General features: G+C 45.1%; 1 protein-coding gene across 3 annotated transcripts in view; it reads left to right on the forward strand.

Annotated features, from left to right (window-relative positions):
• The first annotated feature begins 1598 nt into the window (after positions 1-1598).
• RBPMS (RNA binding protein, mRNA processing factor) overlaps positions 1599-13602 on the forward strand; it is a 181325-nt gene continuing 169321 nt past the window's right edge. For 2 of the 3 annotated variants that reach the window (XM_059909376.1, XM_059909374.1), the window contains exon 1: positions 2048-2681. In XM_059909376.1, coding sequence (XP_059765359.1) covers positions 2616-2681 — 66 coding nt within the window. In that variant the 5' untranslated portion in view covers positions 2048-2615. Of the gene's footprint in view, positions 1765-2047; positions 2682-13602 lie in introns of those variants that run through there. The other variant, XM_059909375.1, reaches the window with a different exon arrangement.

The raw sequence follows: 13602 nt of genomic DNA on the forward strand, positions 1-13602 counted from the left end.
CAAGCACACTAGAACCACCCAACATCCACCTACTCGTAAGTGGAGTCTGACGGGGACTATCAAGGACTAGGTCAATTGTCATTTTTCTTGGTCCTCTGCCAGGCTCCATGAAGACAATGCCTTTCTGTGGAGTGTATTCAGGAACAGGCAAGAAAGGCCAAAGAGGGCATAGTGCCGGCATTATTGGTCAGCACAGGGGCCCAAGACCACCACTCGGCCGTTGCTCAGAAAGACATTGCCCCCTCGTGGTTCCTTATATAACTGAAGGAATAATAACTGTACCCTTGCCCCTTCTGAACTTCAGTTGCAATTTCAATAGACTCTTGGTTTATTTTCATCCGGGGGACATTTTTTTTTTTTCCCTGTAGAGAGAAATGACAACATGACAGCAATATAATCTCTTTATCAAAATCTCCAGACTCCCCCCAACACCAGAAAAATCCAATATGTAAATCCAAGTATCAGTACTGTTTTTTTTTTCCTCTTCAAAATGCTCTTAAAGCAAATTATTTTCTGTGCTTTCTACCATCTGAACCAGGAGCGGCGGTGACGTTGCTGCGGAGTTGTTTGGGGTATCTTGTCTCCACAGCACCTCTTTCAATTCCCTAAAAGCAGAAGCCTTATCTTCAACTCCGCCGCCACCCCCATCCCATTCCCAGGAGCACTTAAACCAGTCCGGGGTAAAGAATGTCTAGTGGGGGAGGAGGGCGGGGGGTTGGGGGCGGAGACAAACAGTGAAGCAAGCAAATAATAATTGGAAGTTGTGATTGTCATCGTGCTGGAAGGGAACAGCGTGATGTGAGAGAGAATTCCTGGGAGTGAGAAGTGAGGGAGAAATCTACCGATGTTTGGAGTTTTAAATTATGTGTTTGTAGCAGTCACTAAGTTTGAAAGCTTAAAGTTCTCAATGGCACAGGGAAAGTGGAAATTAATCATGTCAGCTCCCAGGTATGGTAGATTTAACTGGGCCCAATGGGTGCCAGGTGCTATAGTTTTATCTATCAACCTATAATTTCCTCTAATAGCAAACTCCTGGTAGATAAATAGAACTACTCCCATTTCACAGAGGGGGAAACAGAAATAGGCAGTTCTTCCTTCCGAGGTTGGTGCGTAAACAAGCATAGTGCGCTGACGTCCCAGAACGCCGACTCTCCCTTCTTTCAGCGGCTTTGACCCTCTGAATATCATCTGTCTTGGCCTCCAGTTCGCCTGGCAGTGAGAAATATTCCCTCAGCCAACAAATATTTATTGAGCGCCTACTGTATACCAGATAGCGTATTCAAATAGCCATGGGATTCAAAAGATAAACAGGGCCCGGTCTCGTCTTCCAAAAAGGATCTCCCAAAAGAGTAAGAGAAGCAGCCAGGTAAACAAATAATTCCAGGACAGTCTGAAAAGGGCTGTAGAGGAGTCTGAACAGGGGCGGCGGGTGCGGAGACGCTGCAGAGGTTTCCGAGGACCCGGCGTCGGAGGTGGGTTTGAAGCTGCGCCCTGAAAACGCCGGCCCGGAGCGGGCTGCCCCCGGATGTTACTCGAGTTCTCGCGTCCTGTCATTTCAAGCTGCCGACTAGGAAGGGAAGAAATAGGTCTAAGCCGGTACTGAAAAGGAGGGGTAGGGATTGGGGTGCGAATCCCTCGTGAAGAGCAAGCAAACAAAAGTAGCACATCACACTTCCCGGTCCTCGCGCGGGCAGGGCCTGACTGCCCGAAGCCCCTCTCCAAGCTGCGCAAAACGCCCGGCGACCCCCAGGGACCGTGCAAGCGGTAGGACCTGCCCTTCTTCCCTCCCCCCTCCTCGGCCCTCGCCCTCCGACCTACCGCGGCGTCGGGGGCTGGGGTCCGCCGCTTCCGCCCGCCGCCCCGCCGCCCCGCCGCCCCTCCCCGGCGCGCGCCATCCGGCCGCGGGGCAGCCGCCCTCGGCGCAGCCCCTCCTCCCGCGGGGTCTTGCCGTCCCGCGTCCCGTTCCTCCCGGCTCCGGCCGGCAGCCCACGTCCAGGGAGGGCGGAGAGAGGAGGAGGAGGGGAGGGAGGAGAGGGGGGAGGGAGGGAGGGAGAGAGGGAGGCAGGCGAGGGAAGGGGAGCTGCTTAGAGCCCGTACTTCCCAGAGCCAGCCAGGAGCGCGCACACAGCGGCTCTCCGGGTCCCAGCCGCGCCCCGCTGCCCCGCACGTCCTCCTCCTCCTGCTCCTCTCCGGGTACCCCTCGTCCCCTCCCTCCAGCAGCTGCTACGCTCGGGCAGCGGCCGCCCCCGGCCCCTACTCGGCCACAGCCCCAACTCTCTGGGCTCACTCCTGGGACGCGCGTCCTCGCCCCATCCTTTCTTCCTTCCTTCTCTCGCGCCCGCCCGCCCTCTCCAGGTCTCCCTCTCGGGTCCCGATTGTCTCCGTCCCCTTCTCGGTCCGCCGGCGCCTCGCCCTGCCCCGTCTCTCCCTCGCACTTCCTGAGTCGCCCGCCGCCGCTGTCTCGCCGCGCCGCGGGAGCCCGAGCCCGAGCCGAGCCGCCGCTGCCCCGGCTCCAGCCCCCGCAGCCCGCGGCGCCCGGGGAAGGGAAAAGTGGGCGAGCGCGCCCTCGCCCAGCCCCGCGCCCCAGCCCTGCCCGGCGAGGGAGGACCGGGAAGATGAACAACGGCAGCAAAGCCGAGAAGGAGAACACCCCGAACGAGGCCAACCTTCAGGAGGAAGAGGTACGGAGTGGCTCGGTGTGGTGGCGGGTAGGACCTGGGACGGTGGCCGCGGGCTTTCTGCAAAGTGCGGGCGAGCGGGCGGCCGGCCGGCGGGGCGCGGGTCCCGGGGCGCCGGGCTGCGCCGGGGAGGGAGCGCCGCGGTCGAGGGTTTGGGAATCGTCCTGGCCCCGAGACGCCGCCCCAGACTGTGGCCCCGGGAGGCTGTATCATCGGAGAGTGTGTTTTTGTGGGTCCACGAGCGTCAGCGTGCCTAAAATTGCGTAACTTTGAGGACTTTGCTGAGACCTTTGTAAGTATAATGCTCAGCTTTGTTTGCCCCGGATTTTAAAAGCGGAATCGAGAGCTGACTCCTGGGTGACCTCAGATGATTGGGACCGGGAGGGTCAGCACTTAGCTTTGCGTCTGGGGCTGGAGGTTGTGGGGTGTGTTTGTGTGGCTTAAGGAAGAAAATCGGGTAAAGTTCCTCGTTAAAAGACACCTTCGGTTCCCTGCCCCCCTCCCTTTCAATGTGAAAAGTTCTTGGTGAAATATCTTCCCAGCTGAGGCGTTTTGGATTAATAGATAACTCTTCAGCCGCATTCTTCTCTGATGAGTCAAAGACCCCGAACCTGGATGTTTAGGTTTTGTAAGTTCAGGGGCTTTCCGGTTGTGGGGAGCAGGAGTTGAATACAAGAAGAAGCAAGAAGTTGAATACAAGAGTTTCAAACTTTGCAATTCACCAAGTGAAGATCCAGGCTATTTTAGGAGGACTTTGACGCCTGAGCGTCAATTTCATGTGGTGCGTCCGTAACAACCGTAAATACGTTAACGGCTGCAGAGCGTTCCTTTGGTAGAAACAAAATTCGATAAACGTGGGGGGAACTCGTGAACAAATGTTTCAGAATTTTGTGGTTGGAATATTTCTGATATCCTGTTAAATGGCTCAGTTCCTGCAGGTATGTTATCTGGAGCCCAATAAACAATACTTTCCGCCTACTTTTTAAGAAGCCCACGAAACCGACTTTAAACATTCTCAAAGGAACTTTATGTTTAGATGCCAGAAAGTATGCAGTCTCGGTAAAAGCGTTCTTATAGGTATTGCATGCTGATGTATGAGGTTGACCGAAAGGTAAACTGATTTTAAAGCGATTAGGATGTTGAGATTATTATGGAGATACTGTGTGGTGTGTAAACTAAAATTCTGATAGTGAAACCAAAGGTTGCGGAGGATTTAACTAAAACATACAAGCCCTCAGCACTTTGTGCACTTGTAAAATAGGAACTGTTTAAATGGGGAAGACGGAAGGGAGCCCTAAGACCATGCAAAACAAACAAGATTTTACTCTTAACATGGCTGTAAGGTAGTGCAACCCAGGTGATTGCTGTGAGCCCCAGGTGAATTGCTGTGAGCCAGAAGTTTGCCTTCTCACCTGAGGAAATTGCCTTCATTATTATAAACTATTATTTTGAAAAGCGTTGCTTACATGCTAGTTGTTTTTTAACTGCAAGTGGAGTACTACCGACATTCCTTCTTTTTCAAAGAGATGGAGCCTTGAATTGCAAGTTCCGCTTTTTTCTTGAAACTTACCTGCTGCTTTGCTATTTGTTTTCCCGACCACTGAAGTAAAATTTTAAAAATAAGTTTGCTTTTTTAAGGAGTTGCTGTGTTTAACTAATTCAGCTAACATACCAAGATAATAATGGCTTCAGAAACCTTTCTGTGTCACTTAGATTGGCGATCTGTTGACTTCTAAGGGTAAGAATATATTACGTGACACCGTCTTTCTCTCTTCACCTGATTGAGAACTTGGAAAGTTAATCAGGTTAAACCAAAGATTTTTTTTGTTTGAGTGTCCCCAGACCATAACCTACTTGACAAAATTAGGTAGAGAATAGTCACATTTTTCTGCTTGACCCATACAGCTTAACTGCGGACAGCACTGGCATGTTGTCTGCCCTGATCGTGGGCGTCTTAATGTGTGAGGCTTGGGTACTAGTATAATAGAATCAGATGATGCCAGTAACAATCACTGCCTCTTAACCAGTGGGAATGGCATGTGGCTCTAGAAGGTATCAGTTTTCGCAAGACACTTGTTATTTTAAAAATAAGGGGACAGTTAAAAAGATTTCAGAACCCAAGTTGTACAAGAGGTGGAGCAGACAAAACAGATACACCATGAAGAGAGAAGTTTTATAATGTTAAAAATTCAGAAAAAAAAAAAAAATTCAGGAAAAGAAAGTAAGTTGGCCTGAATGATCTAGGTAATTTTGCCCTAATTCCCTGTTTGGGGTTTATGTTTGTTTTTGAAAAACTCCTAACCTCTTTTTCCTAACCCTGAAAGCCACAAGTAAAATAAATATGGTATTTGGTGAGTCCCATTAATGTGCTCAGCAATATACAAAACCACTGCCCTGGACCCTTTCCCTGCCCACCCAGGGATCAGCAATTTGTTCTCAAACACATTTAAAAGCCGTGGTCAAGGATTCCAGTAAACAGAACACACACATATACAATGTATTTACACGTAATGACAAGAGAGGAAAAATGTGTTTTGTTGTAGTTTTCTGATAGCCATTGAGCTGATGAGGAAGAGTGAGTCCAGTCATTATTAAGAGAAAATAGTTTCATAGATCATCAGGGTAATTTAGACTTTATCACTTTATAAAATCCAGGGTTGTTTTTTTTTCTACTTTTTTAAAAAAGTGAGTTCCTTTTATTTTCCAGTACATTTCAGCCCTGATTGAGAGCTTCTAAAGCTCATTTGAAACAGTGATGCTTGAAACACTTATTTTGGTTCCAATTGAATAGAAGGAACAGACAAGGACTTAGGAGAATTTTTGCAGCTTTTTAGGGTTGGAAGTTTTTGAGAACTTGGGCAGGAAGTAGTCTTCTGCTCTGGGTAGTATTTAAAACTTTGAGGAAAAATAATTTTAAGATTTGGCTAGCCAACTGTAAGAATACATCTGGTTTTCTGGCTTCTAGTATTCTATACATATGTGTTCCTATGCAAGTTGTCCCTGTAAAGAAAAACCAGTTGTCAAAATCTTCTTGGGATCTGAGATTTACAAGGCTTCTGTATATGTATGTATAGGGCAGTAGATAATTTCTTAGGTAACTTTACAATTAATAAAATAATTCCTAGAATTTGCCTCTAATTTTGGACTAGATGGTATTCTCTTAAAACACTTGGCAGTTCTCACTTGATCGACTTTACTAAAGTTAATAGATATATAAGTAACAGACATAATTTTTTGTCTTATTTAAGTTTCGTATATTGAGACATTCTAGTAGTAGATTGAAAATTCAGTGACCAAAAATAATTTCTAAATGGAAATCAGATAAATAGTAATCTGGTCTTATTTTTACTTTTATGTTATCTGTGTCATTGGGTACTTTTCAGGCTGATTACAAATCATTTCTAAATGGTGTTTTATTATGTTGAAGCACTGATATTAGAGTAATTTCTCCTTAAATTGCTTTTGAACATTCTTGTACTTAAAACTAAAACAGAAAATCTTGGCCTTGTTGGACTGTTGATCAAAAAGATGTTTGTCAGATGTTGGGCAGAAATCACACAAAGTCAGGTCTTCAGAAGTTAATACAAATCTTTTACCTCGCATTCCGCCTTTTAAAGTACTTAGTAATTTTGCCCAAATATTGGGGTCATGAAGAAGTTGTTTCTTAGGTAATCGGCACAGAGAAAGGGTACCATGGTAGTTTGATGCGGCAACGGTGGGTTTTCATTGAGCATTAAGATTAATCTACATTATGACCTGGGGAAAATACAAAATGGTTTTGTACAGTTTAACCAAGTTTGGAGTCTGTTACTCCAAATCAAATCAAATGTAATAAACTTATATTTCAATCATAAATAGGATTTGGTGACAGTGTTTTGGATGAAAATGTGGTGACTTCATAGTAAAATGATGCTGCAAGACCACTGCCAACATGGCATGCATTTCTGAGTTATTTTTCCAGTAGTGGTTTTAAAATTTCCCTGATAAACCCTTATGCTCACTTGTCATCTGTTTCTACCGGCATTTGTTTGCTGGATAGATAGATTGGATGCTCTTATTTGAGGACCGAAGCCTTTGACGTTTGTGATGGGGCAGTAAAGTGGGAATTCTTGTGCACTGCGATGGGGATATGAATCACGGCAGCTTTCGGAAGGACTTGGCACTGTATATGAAAATTTCAAGCCCTTTGATTCCGTGCTTTTATTTTTAGAAATTTACCCTAAGGAAATAATACGCATGCACAAAGATTTATTTCAAGGGATGATTATTAGAGTTATTTATGATAGGGAAAATTCACAGAGACTCTATGCCTAACAGCGAAATTGCTAAGTAAATCATGGTCTGATTCCTCAAAGAGAATATTAGGTAGCCGTTAAAAGCCACATTTTTAAAGAATGTACGTGTGTGCGTGCGTGCATGTAAATTTTTTTTTGGTGGCTTAAAACAACAGAAATCTCTTCTCTCAGTTTTGGAGGCTAGAAATCTGGAGTCACGGTGTTACCATTGCCGCCCTCTGAATGCTGTAGGAGAGAATCTGACTTTCTCTTCCAGCTTCTCTACATTTTAATTGAGGGGTTAATTCTCATGACATAAAGTGAAAAGAGCAAAAATAAAAGTTTTATATTATGTGATGCCAATTAAAAAAAATAACCAAACATTAATAAAAAAAACTGTCTGGTGCATTACAGATCATTTTGTTTACTTTCTGGTGCTTTTCTGTGTTTTCTAAATTTTCTATAATGCACATAGGAACAAAAGCAATTTTATGTCTTTTCTCTTAGATTTCAATAACTTCCCTTGAAATATCTGTAGGTGTCACAAAACCATTGGGTTGGTCACATTTCGTTTTGCTCCCAAGCCTTGCCTGGGGAATCAGGCCTCTGATCCTCACAGCCTTTCCTCGTAATGTTTATCTCATTCCCTTATCCTGTCTCTTCCTAGTGATCTTCAGCTGCTCTCCTTGTTCTAACATGCTTTCTCAATCCATCCTAACACGCACTGCTGGGTCCTCTGGTACCCCAGCTCCTTCAGCACTCAGTGAAGTCCAAATATGACACTCAAGATTGCTCCTAAGGTACCACCGTACATACTCTGCACACCATTTGTTTCAACCACCCTTTCCCTCTTGGTCTAGCTTGAACTGCTTTCCAGGCAAAAGTCAAGTTTCAGCCTACATTTTGCAAGATCTCATCACCTGAATGTCCTATCCCAAAGAGAGGCTTTTCCTCAGAATTCCAGAAGATACATTATGTTATCTCCATTTAACTCCTGGATCATTACATTTCATTTTGGGGTTTTTTTTTGTTTGTTTGTTTGTTTTCCTTTAAGATCTATGCCGTCTTATCACAGTGTTTCCAATCCCCAACACCTACCCAAAGTTGGTACCCCAGCACAAGGTAAGTACCACACACTTACACATGTATGCACATATAATTCTTTATAATTTATAAACATATGAAATATCCTTACTGGTAGGGATGGTGGTGATGACCTTGAATAGGTAAGCTGTCACAAAGCAGCCACTTCCTTAATGTGGGGTTTAGAGCCGGTTATGGATGGATGGATCCTCTGGGAAATGACCTCCCCCACCTGTCACCTGCAGCCTCCGTTTGCGCCCACGGGCCAGTGTGCTTGGTTTATCCGACAGCCACTGCCAGTGTGGGCCCGCTCATTTTGAGGTGCAGTTGGGTTTTCACTATTAGAATTTGGTTTTTGCTGTGGGATTCATTTTGACCTTTCGGACAGGGGCTTCTGGAAGCTCTGGTTCAGTGGTGCTAGAACAGCATTCCCAAACGAGGTTGCCCTGTGTGATGGCCACTTTGGAATGTTTGTGTTCAGTTTCATTTGGCATCTTAGTGTCTGCCTTGGGGGTAGGGGAAAGGGAATGCAAATGTTCCTCTTGAACAGTGCTTGCTTTGGTCAAAGAAAAAATGTAGGAAGGAATGAAGAGAATGAACCTTAGTAAGAGCTGGGGCAAAAGTGGCGGCCTGGCTCTCTGGGCTTGAGGCCAGCAGGGACCAGGTCTTTAAATTGATGCTTTGTTGATATGAGGGCGTCATGGGGGGGGGGGATGAGCTTATCTGTCCATGGGGATGACTTGGGTATGATTCCTTGAACTCACATCCCTATCTTTAAGTGTACGGGGAGGATATTGCAAACCACTTCAGTGCGCTGTGTGTGTTGGAGCGAGCAGGGAGTGCTCGACTGGGGAGCTTATCAGAACAGAGTTGCCTAGTTTGTTGCCTAGTCGTCTTTGCCGAGCGCCGGAAAAAGAAAATACTGAAATACTTGATCCGGGGAAATTTTCAGACATCTTTTTAGCCGTTCACTCAGGTAAGAATTGTTAACTTTTGAGTATTCTGTGTCAAGTACTGGCCAAGCACTTTATGTGTATCACGTGACTCATCCTCACAATGAGCTAATGTAGGTATTACGGTGATGAGGACCCTCGTTATATGGGGAGGTGACTGAGGCACTGAGAGGCTGAGTGACTGGGGCCTTCACGTTCAGATTCTGGGGGGCCCAAGATCTGGGACAAAAGCTCTTACTCCAAGTTTCGCCCAGGTTTAGTGGCGATGGCCCTGTGTAAACAGGTACGGTAAAGCACTGTGTTGAATTAAGTGAGGCGGTAGTTGGAGTTGGGAACCAGTGGGCAGCACAGGGAGGGGGTGATGGAGCTATATACATGAAAGACAGCTTTAAAAAAAGGTGATATTTGAGATTTTTTTTCCAGATGAAGAAGGGTTGAGACAGGAGGGGAAAGATTGTCTAGTCAAAGGGATTGGCCTTCAATGAAGATAGAGGTTTATTTAAAAGGGAAAACAAGCAGGAGAGGAAGGGAAGTCAGGATATGAGGGGGAGGGAGGCATGGGAACGGGAGGGAGGCATGGGAGGGGGATGGAGGCGTTGGCGGGGGAAGGATAGAGGAGCTCTCCTTCCATGCCAGGGACCAGGAAAGACTCTTCCTGTGATGGGAGCTGGGCTTCTGTGCAGCGGGGACTTGGAGTTCTGAGATGTTCCTGTGGCAAAGGGGATACAGTGGATTTGGAGGCTAACACTGAAGGAGTCCTGGTCTCAAAATTAGGCAGTGGCTGGCGGTGGTGATTGAGCCGGGCGGGAGAGGTGTTCAGGGCCTGCAGTAACTGTCAGGTGCTCAGGAGAGAAGACTAGGAGTTCCATCCGTGGAGCCTCTTGGGTTTCTCTTTCGGATGACTAGCTAAATGGTGGTTGTATTTGTAGAAGTAGAAAATACCTGGAAGGGGAAGGAAAAGAAGGCAACTGAGAGGTTGGGTTTGAGGTGCAGAGGAGAGGTCTTTCAGAACAATTGAAGATTATATAGCTAGCAATCGAAAAGCTGTATAATATGAACTGAGTGCCCAGAAAATTAGAGAGGGCGTGGGACCCTTCTTCCTAGGAAACCTTGTGAGGGTAGGCAACAAAAGATGGACAATTTACTTAAAATTTGAAGCTGTGTTTTTAAAAAAAAAAGGGGGTGGGGTGGAGAACTGGAAATTCTCAGGAAAAATTGAAGCAAATTTTTTAAAGTACTCTTTTAATTTAGGAACATAAGAATGTATTGCATATATCTGCCCAGTTATAATAGTGTTCAGGATACTTAACCATTTGAAAGCCCGATTCAGGGGAGCTTAAAAAACTCTGGGTATATATAGTATTATTTCATATACTTTTTGATTGTTTGTTTTCATCAACAGTCTTTGCAAATTGTTTTCCTCTAAAATTTGCAGTTAATTCTCAGGCTTTTACTTAAACTTTTCTTCTCCCAACCCTGTACCTAGAAGGGACATAACATTTGTAGATGGGTTTGGGAGGTAAAGATGGAAGGCCTGGAGAGGCTTGAGTATTTTTATAAGAAAAAATTTCCCCGAGTTGCTTTGTTCTTTTTTTCATTTTATGGGGGTGGGGGGAGTTAGAATGAGCCTTTGGCTAGAGCCCAAAGTCATCTTTTGCGTGGGTCATATTTTCAATTTATTCATTTCGTGCTTTCCTAAAAGTTTGCTACATTTTCTACTCACAGCTAAGTGTCAACTCGTGAATAAAGAAAAACGGTCCAGGAATTTAAGGAAAACAACAATTGCATTTGTATTTCTCGTAGGTTTTAACCCTGCTGCAATCATTATGATGCACATTATGTAGAATACTGGAGAAAAAACCGGAAATGGCAGTAATAAATGCCAATCACACCAGGAAGACGGTTCCAAATTCCAGGCTGTAATACAGTATTGTTACACAAATTTAAAACGCTGAGGGAATGCCAAAGCAGCCTAGATCAATCATGTCAGCCCCTAGGATTTTGCAAAGGTACAGAGAAACCTAGGAGTCTCAAAATTGAGGTACATCTCACCAACCCATGAAAAGAAGTTAGAGACTAATTTCTACTTTCAGTTAGTCTTTACTTCTCGTGAGTTGATTTTTTTTTAAATGACGTTCCTTTCTCTGCTCTTCCTAAATTCTTATGTCATCAGGTAGATATGCTGGCAGAAGGCCAACATTTTTCTAAGAAATCCTAGAGATAAAACAAATTTTTTTTTTCCCTCGAATCCCCAGGATCCTGTTTTGTGAACTTTTCTCTTATGCCCACCTATAGGATAGATAGTTTTGGCCTCATGAGAGAAGGGACAGCACAGAAAGTGTTATCTTTTTACAGAAGTAGCAGAATTTCCTTTGTGCTGGGAGGGGAAGTGCTACAAAAGTGTAATTACTTTACCCAGCATGTGCGATTTACAGGACTTAAAATGTGTGAGTTTCCAAAGAAGCATCTGTTTTTAAATACAGTATCCCTCTAAGCCGGCAGGATGTGTTTTGGGGCAGGGAAGGGACACACACACACACACGCATGTGTTTTGGGGCAGAGAAGGGACACAGACACACACACATGCACGCACGCACGCGCGCGCTTCTGTCCTGTGCCTGCCCTGGGATGCTGGGTGACGGGAGACTGAAAACGTTGGTAATTGCTTTTCCTCCGGGCCTGGCTTATCCTTAGAAGGAACATGAGCTGTCCTGGAGTCCAGTCGCCGTGTTCTGATTCTGCCTTCTCTCCTCTCTACCCTTCTAAGCCTGTTTCCTTCTTTACCAAGACCTCCAAGCATTTTCCCAGCAATTAGCAAAAAAAACTGGTTAGAGCTAGGGCTGAGACCATTTTTGTTACAGAAATTTTTTTCAGTCTTACTGCGTATGTGTAAGAAAATTGGAGGGAGAATTGAAGATAAGATGCATGTCCAAATATAATCAAACTTGTAAAAGCATGTATGGATTTTGGCACATTAATTCACTAAGCATCTACTGAGTAGTGTCTACTGTTTTAAGCGTTGCACATTATTTTTTTAATTTCTATTTTATTTTGGAGTATAGTTGATTAACAATGTGTTAGTTTCAGGTGTACAGCGAAGTGATTCAGTTATCCCTATACACGTATCAATTCTTTCTCAAATTCTTTTCCCATTTGGGTTATTACAGAGTATTGAGCAGAGTTCCCTGTGTTATACAGTAGGTCCTTGTTGGTTATATGTTTTAAATATAGCACATTTTACATTAAGCATTGCACTTTAACAAACCCAATGAAATGTTCTCATCCCATGTTGAGGGATAAGGAAACTGAGGCTCTGAGAGATTAAGTAATTTGTCTGACGTTTTATTTGCAACTAGTGGTAGGAGATTAAACTCTCCAGCAGTGTGCAAGGTTCATGTGATCTGGGCCCTGCTGGTCTTCCTGACCTCATCCACCAGGAATCACAGCTTCATTCATTATGCTTCAGCTGCTTGGGCCTTACTTAGGTATCTCCAGCTTGCCAAACATGTTCCTGCCTCAGGGCCTTTGTGTGTGCTCTTCTGTCTGCCTGGGAAACTGTACACCCAGATGTTCCTATGGCAGCCGCGTCCTTGGCATTCATTCAGATGTCAGTTCAGATGTCACCCAGGGAGAACTTTGACCTCCAAGTTCAAAGTATCCCCACATTCCCAACCACTGTCCCATCCTTCTTATTTTATTTCCCAGAGAGTACTTTTTACTCACTGACTTTACCTTGGGTACTTGTCTTGCACTCCTAGAATGTGACTCCTGTCTTGTTTCGGGCTGTAACTCCAATGCCTAGAACTGCCCAACGTTTGTTATTTGTTAAATGACTGGAATACAAACCAACCTGTCAAATTCTGAGGCCCGTACAATATACCACATGGTCCTAAGTCTTTTCCAGCAGTTTTTAGATTAAATTTTAATGCTGCCTTCAAGATGATCATTTCTGGATCCCCATCCCCCTGTAATTACATCAGAAAGTACAATTACCGCCTGCTGTTAAGCCAGAAATTTGGGATGGTAAGTGATTGATCCCATGGAGATGGGGGCTGGGGAGGGGAAAAACAGGTTTTCATACGTAAAGGAATCCTTCCCTTTGTCCAGTTAGAATGGAAAACAAGTTATACGTATTTCCACAGAAGCAAGAGTGAAATGTGGGCCGCCCATGGAGTGACAAGTAAAAGTAGGGCAAGATGACTTTGATTACTGTTTTGCAGATGTGCTGTTGGGTTGCAAAGAGTTAATGTTAATAACCCAGGTGGAATTGATTTGGAGATAGACTTAGCACTCACTCTCAGCCCTTTGAGTTAGTCTAGCCTCCAGCTCAATGTGCTTTCCTCCCTCTGCCTACAAAGGAAAAAGGCACCCAGCTCAGGATAAGGCGGGCTTTAGCTAGCCAAATCCAGCCTGTAAGCACCTGTGTGGTAGCTACCGGGCAGCGGCTGATCTGAGCCCTGGGAACCCTGAGGCCGGCACCTCACAGCCGCAGATGATACCCACAAGTCAGCCTCACAGACGCAGGACCTGTGTTTCCTCACTTTGTAAAGCACAACAGGTGACGTGTCAGGATGTAGACATCTAAGTCATCCTTACTTTGGTCATCAGACTGCC

Source organism: Balaenoptera ricei, chromosome 21 (genome assembly GCF_028023285.1).
Source record: "Balaenoptera ricei isolate mBalRic1 chromosome 21, mBalRic1.hap2, whole genome shotgun sequence".
NCBI lineage: Eukaryota > Metazoa > Chordata > Mammalia > Artiodactyla > Balaenopteridae > Balaenoptera > Balaenoptera ricei.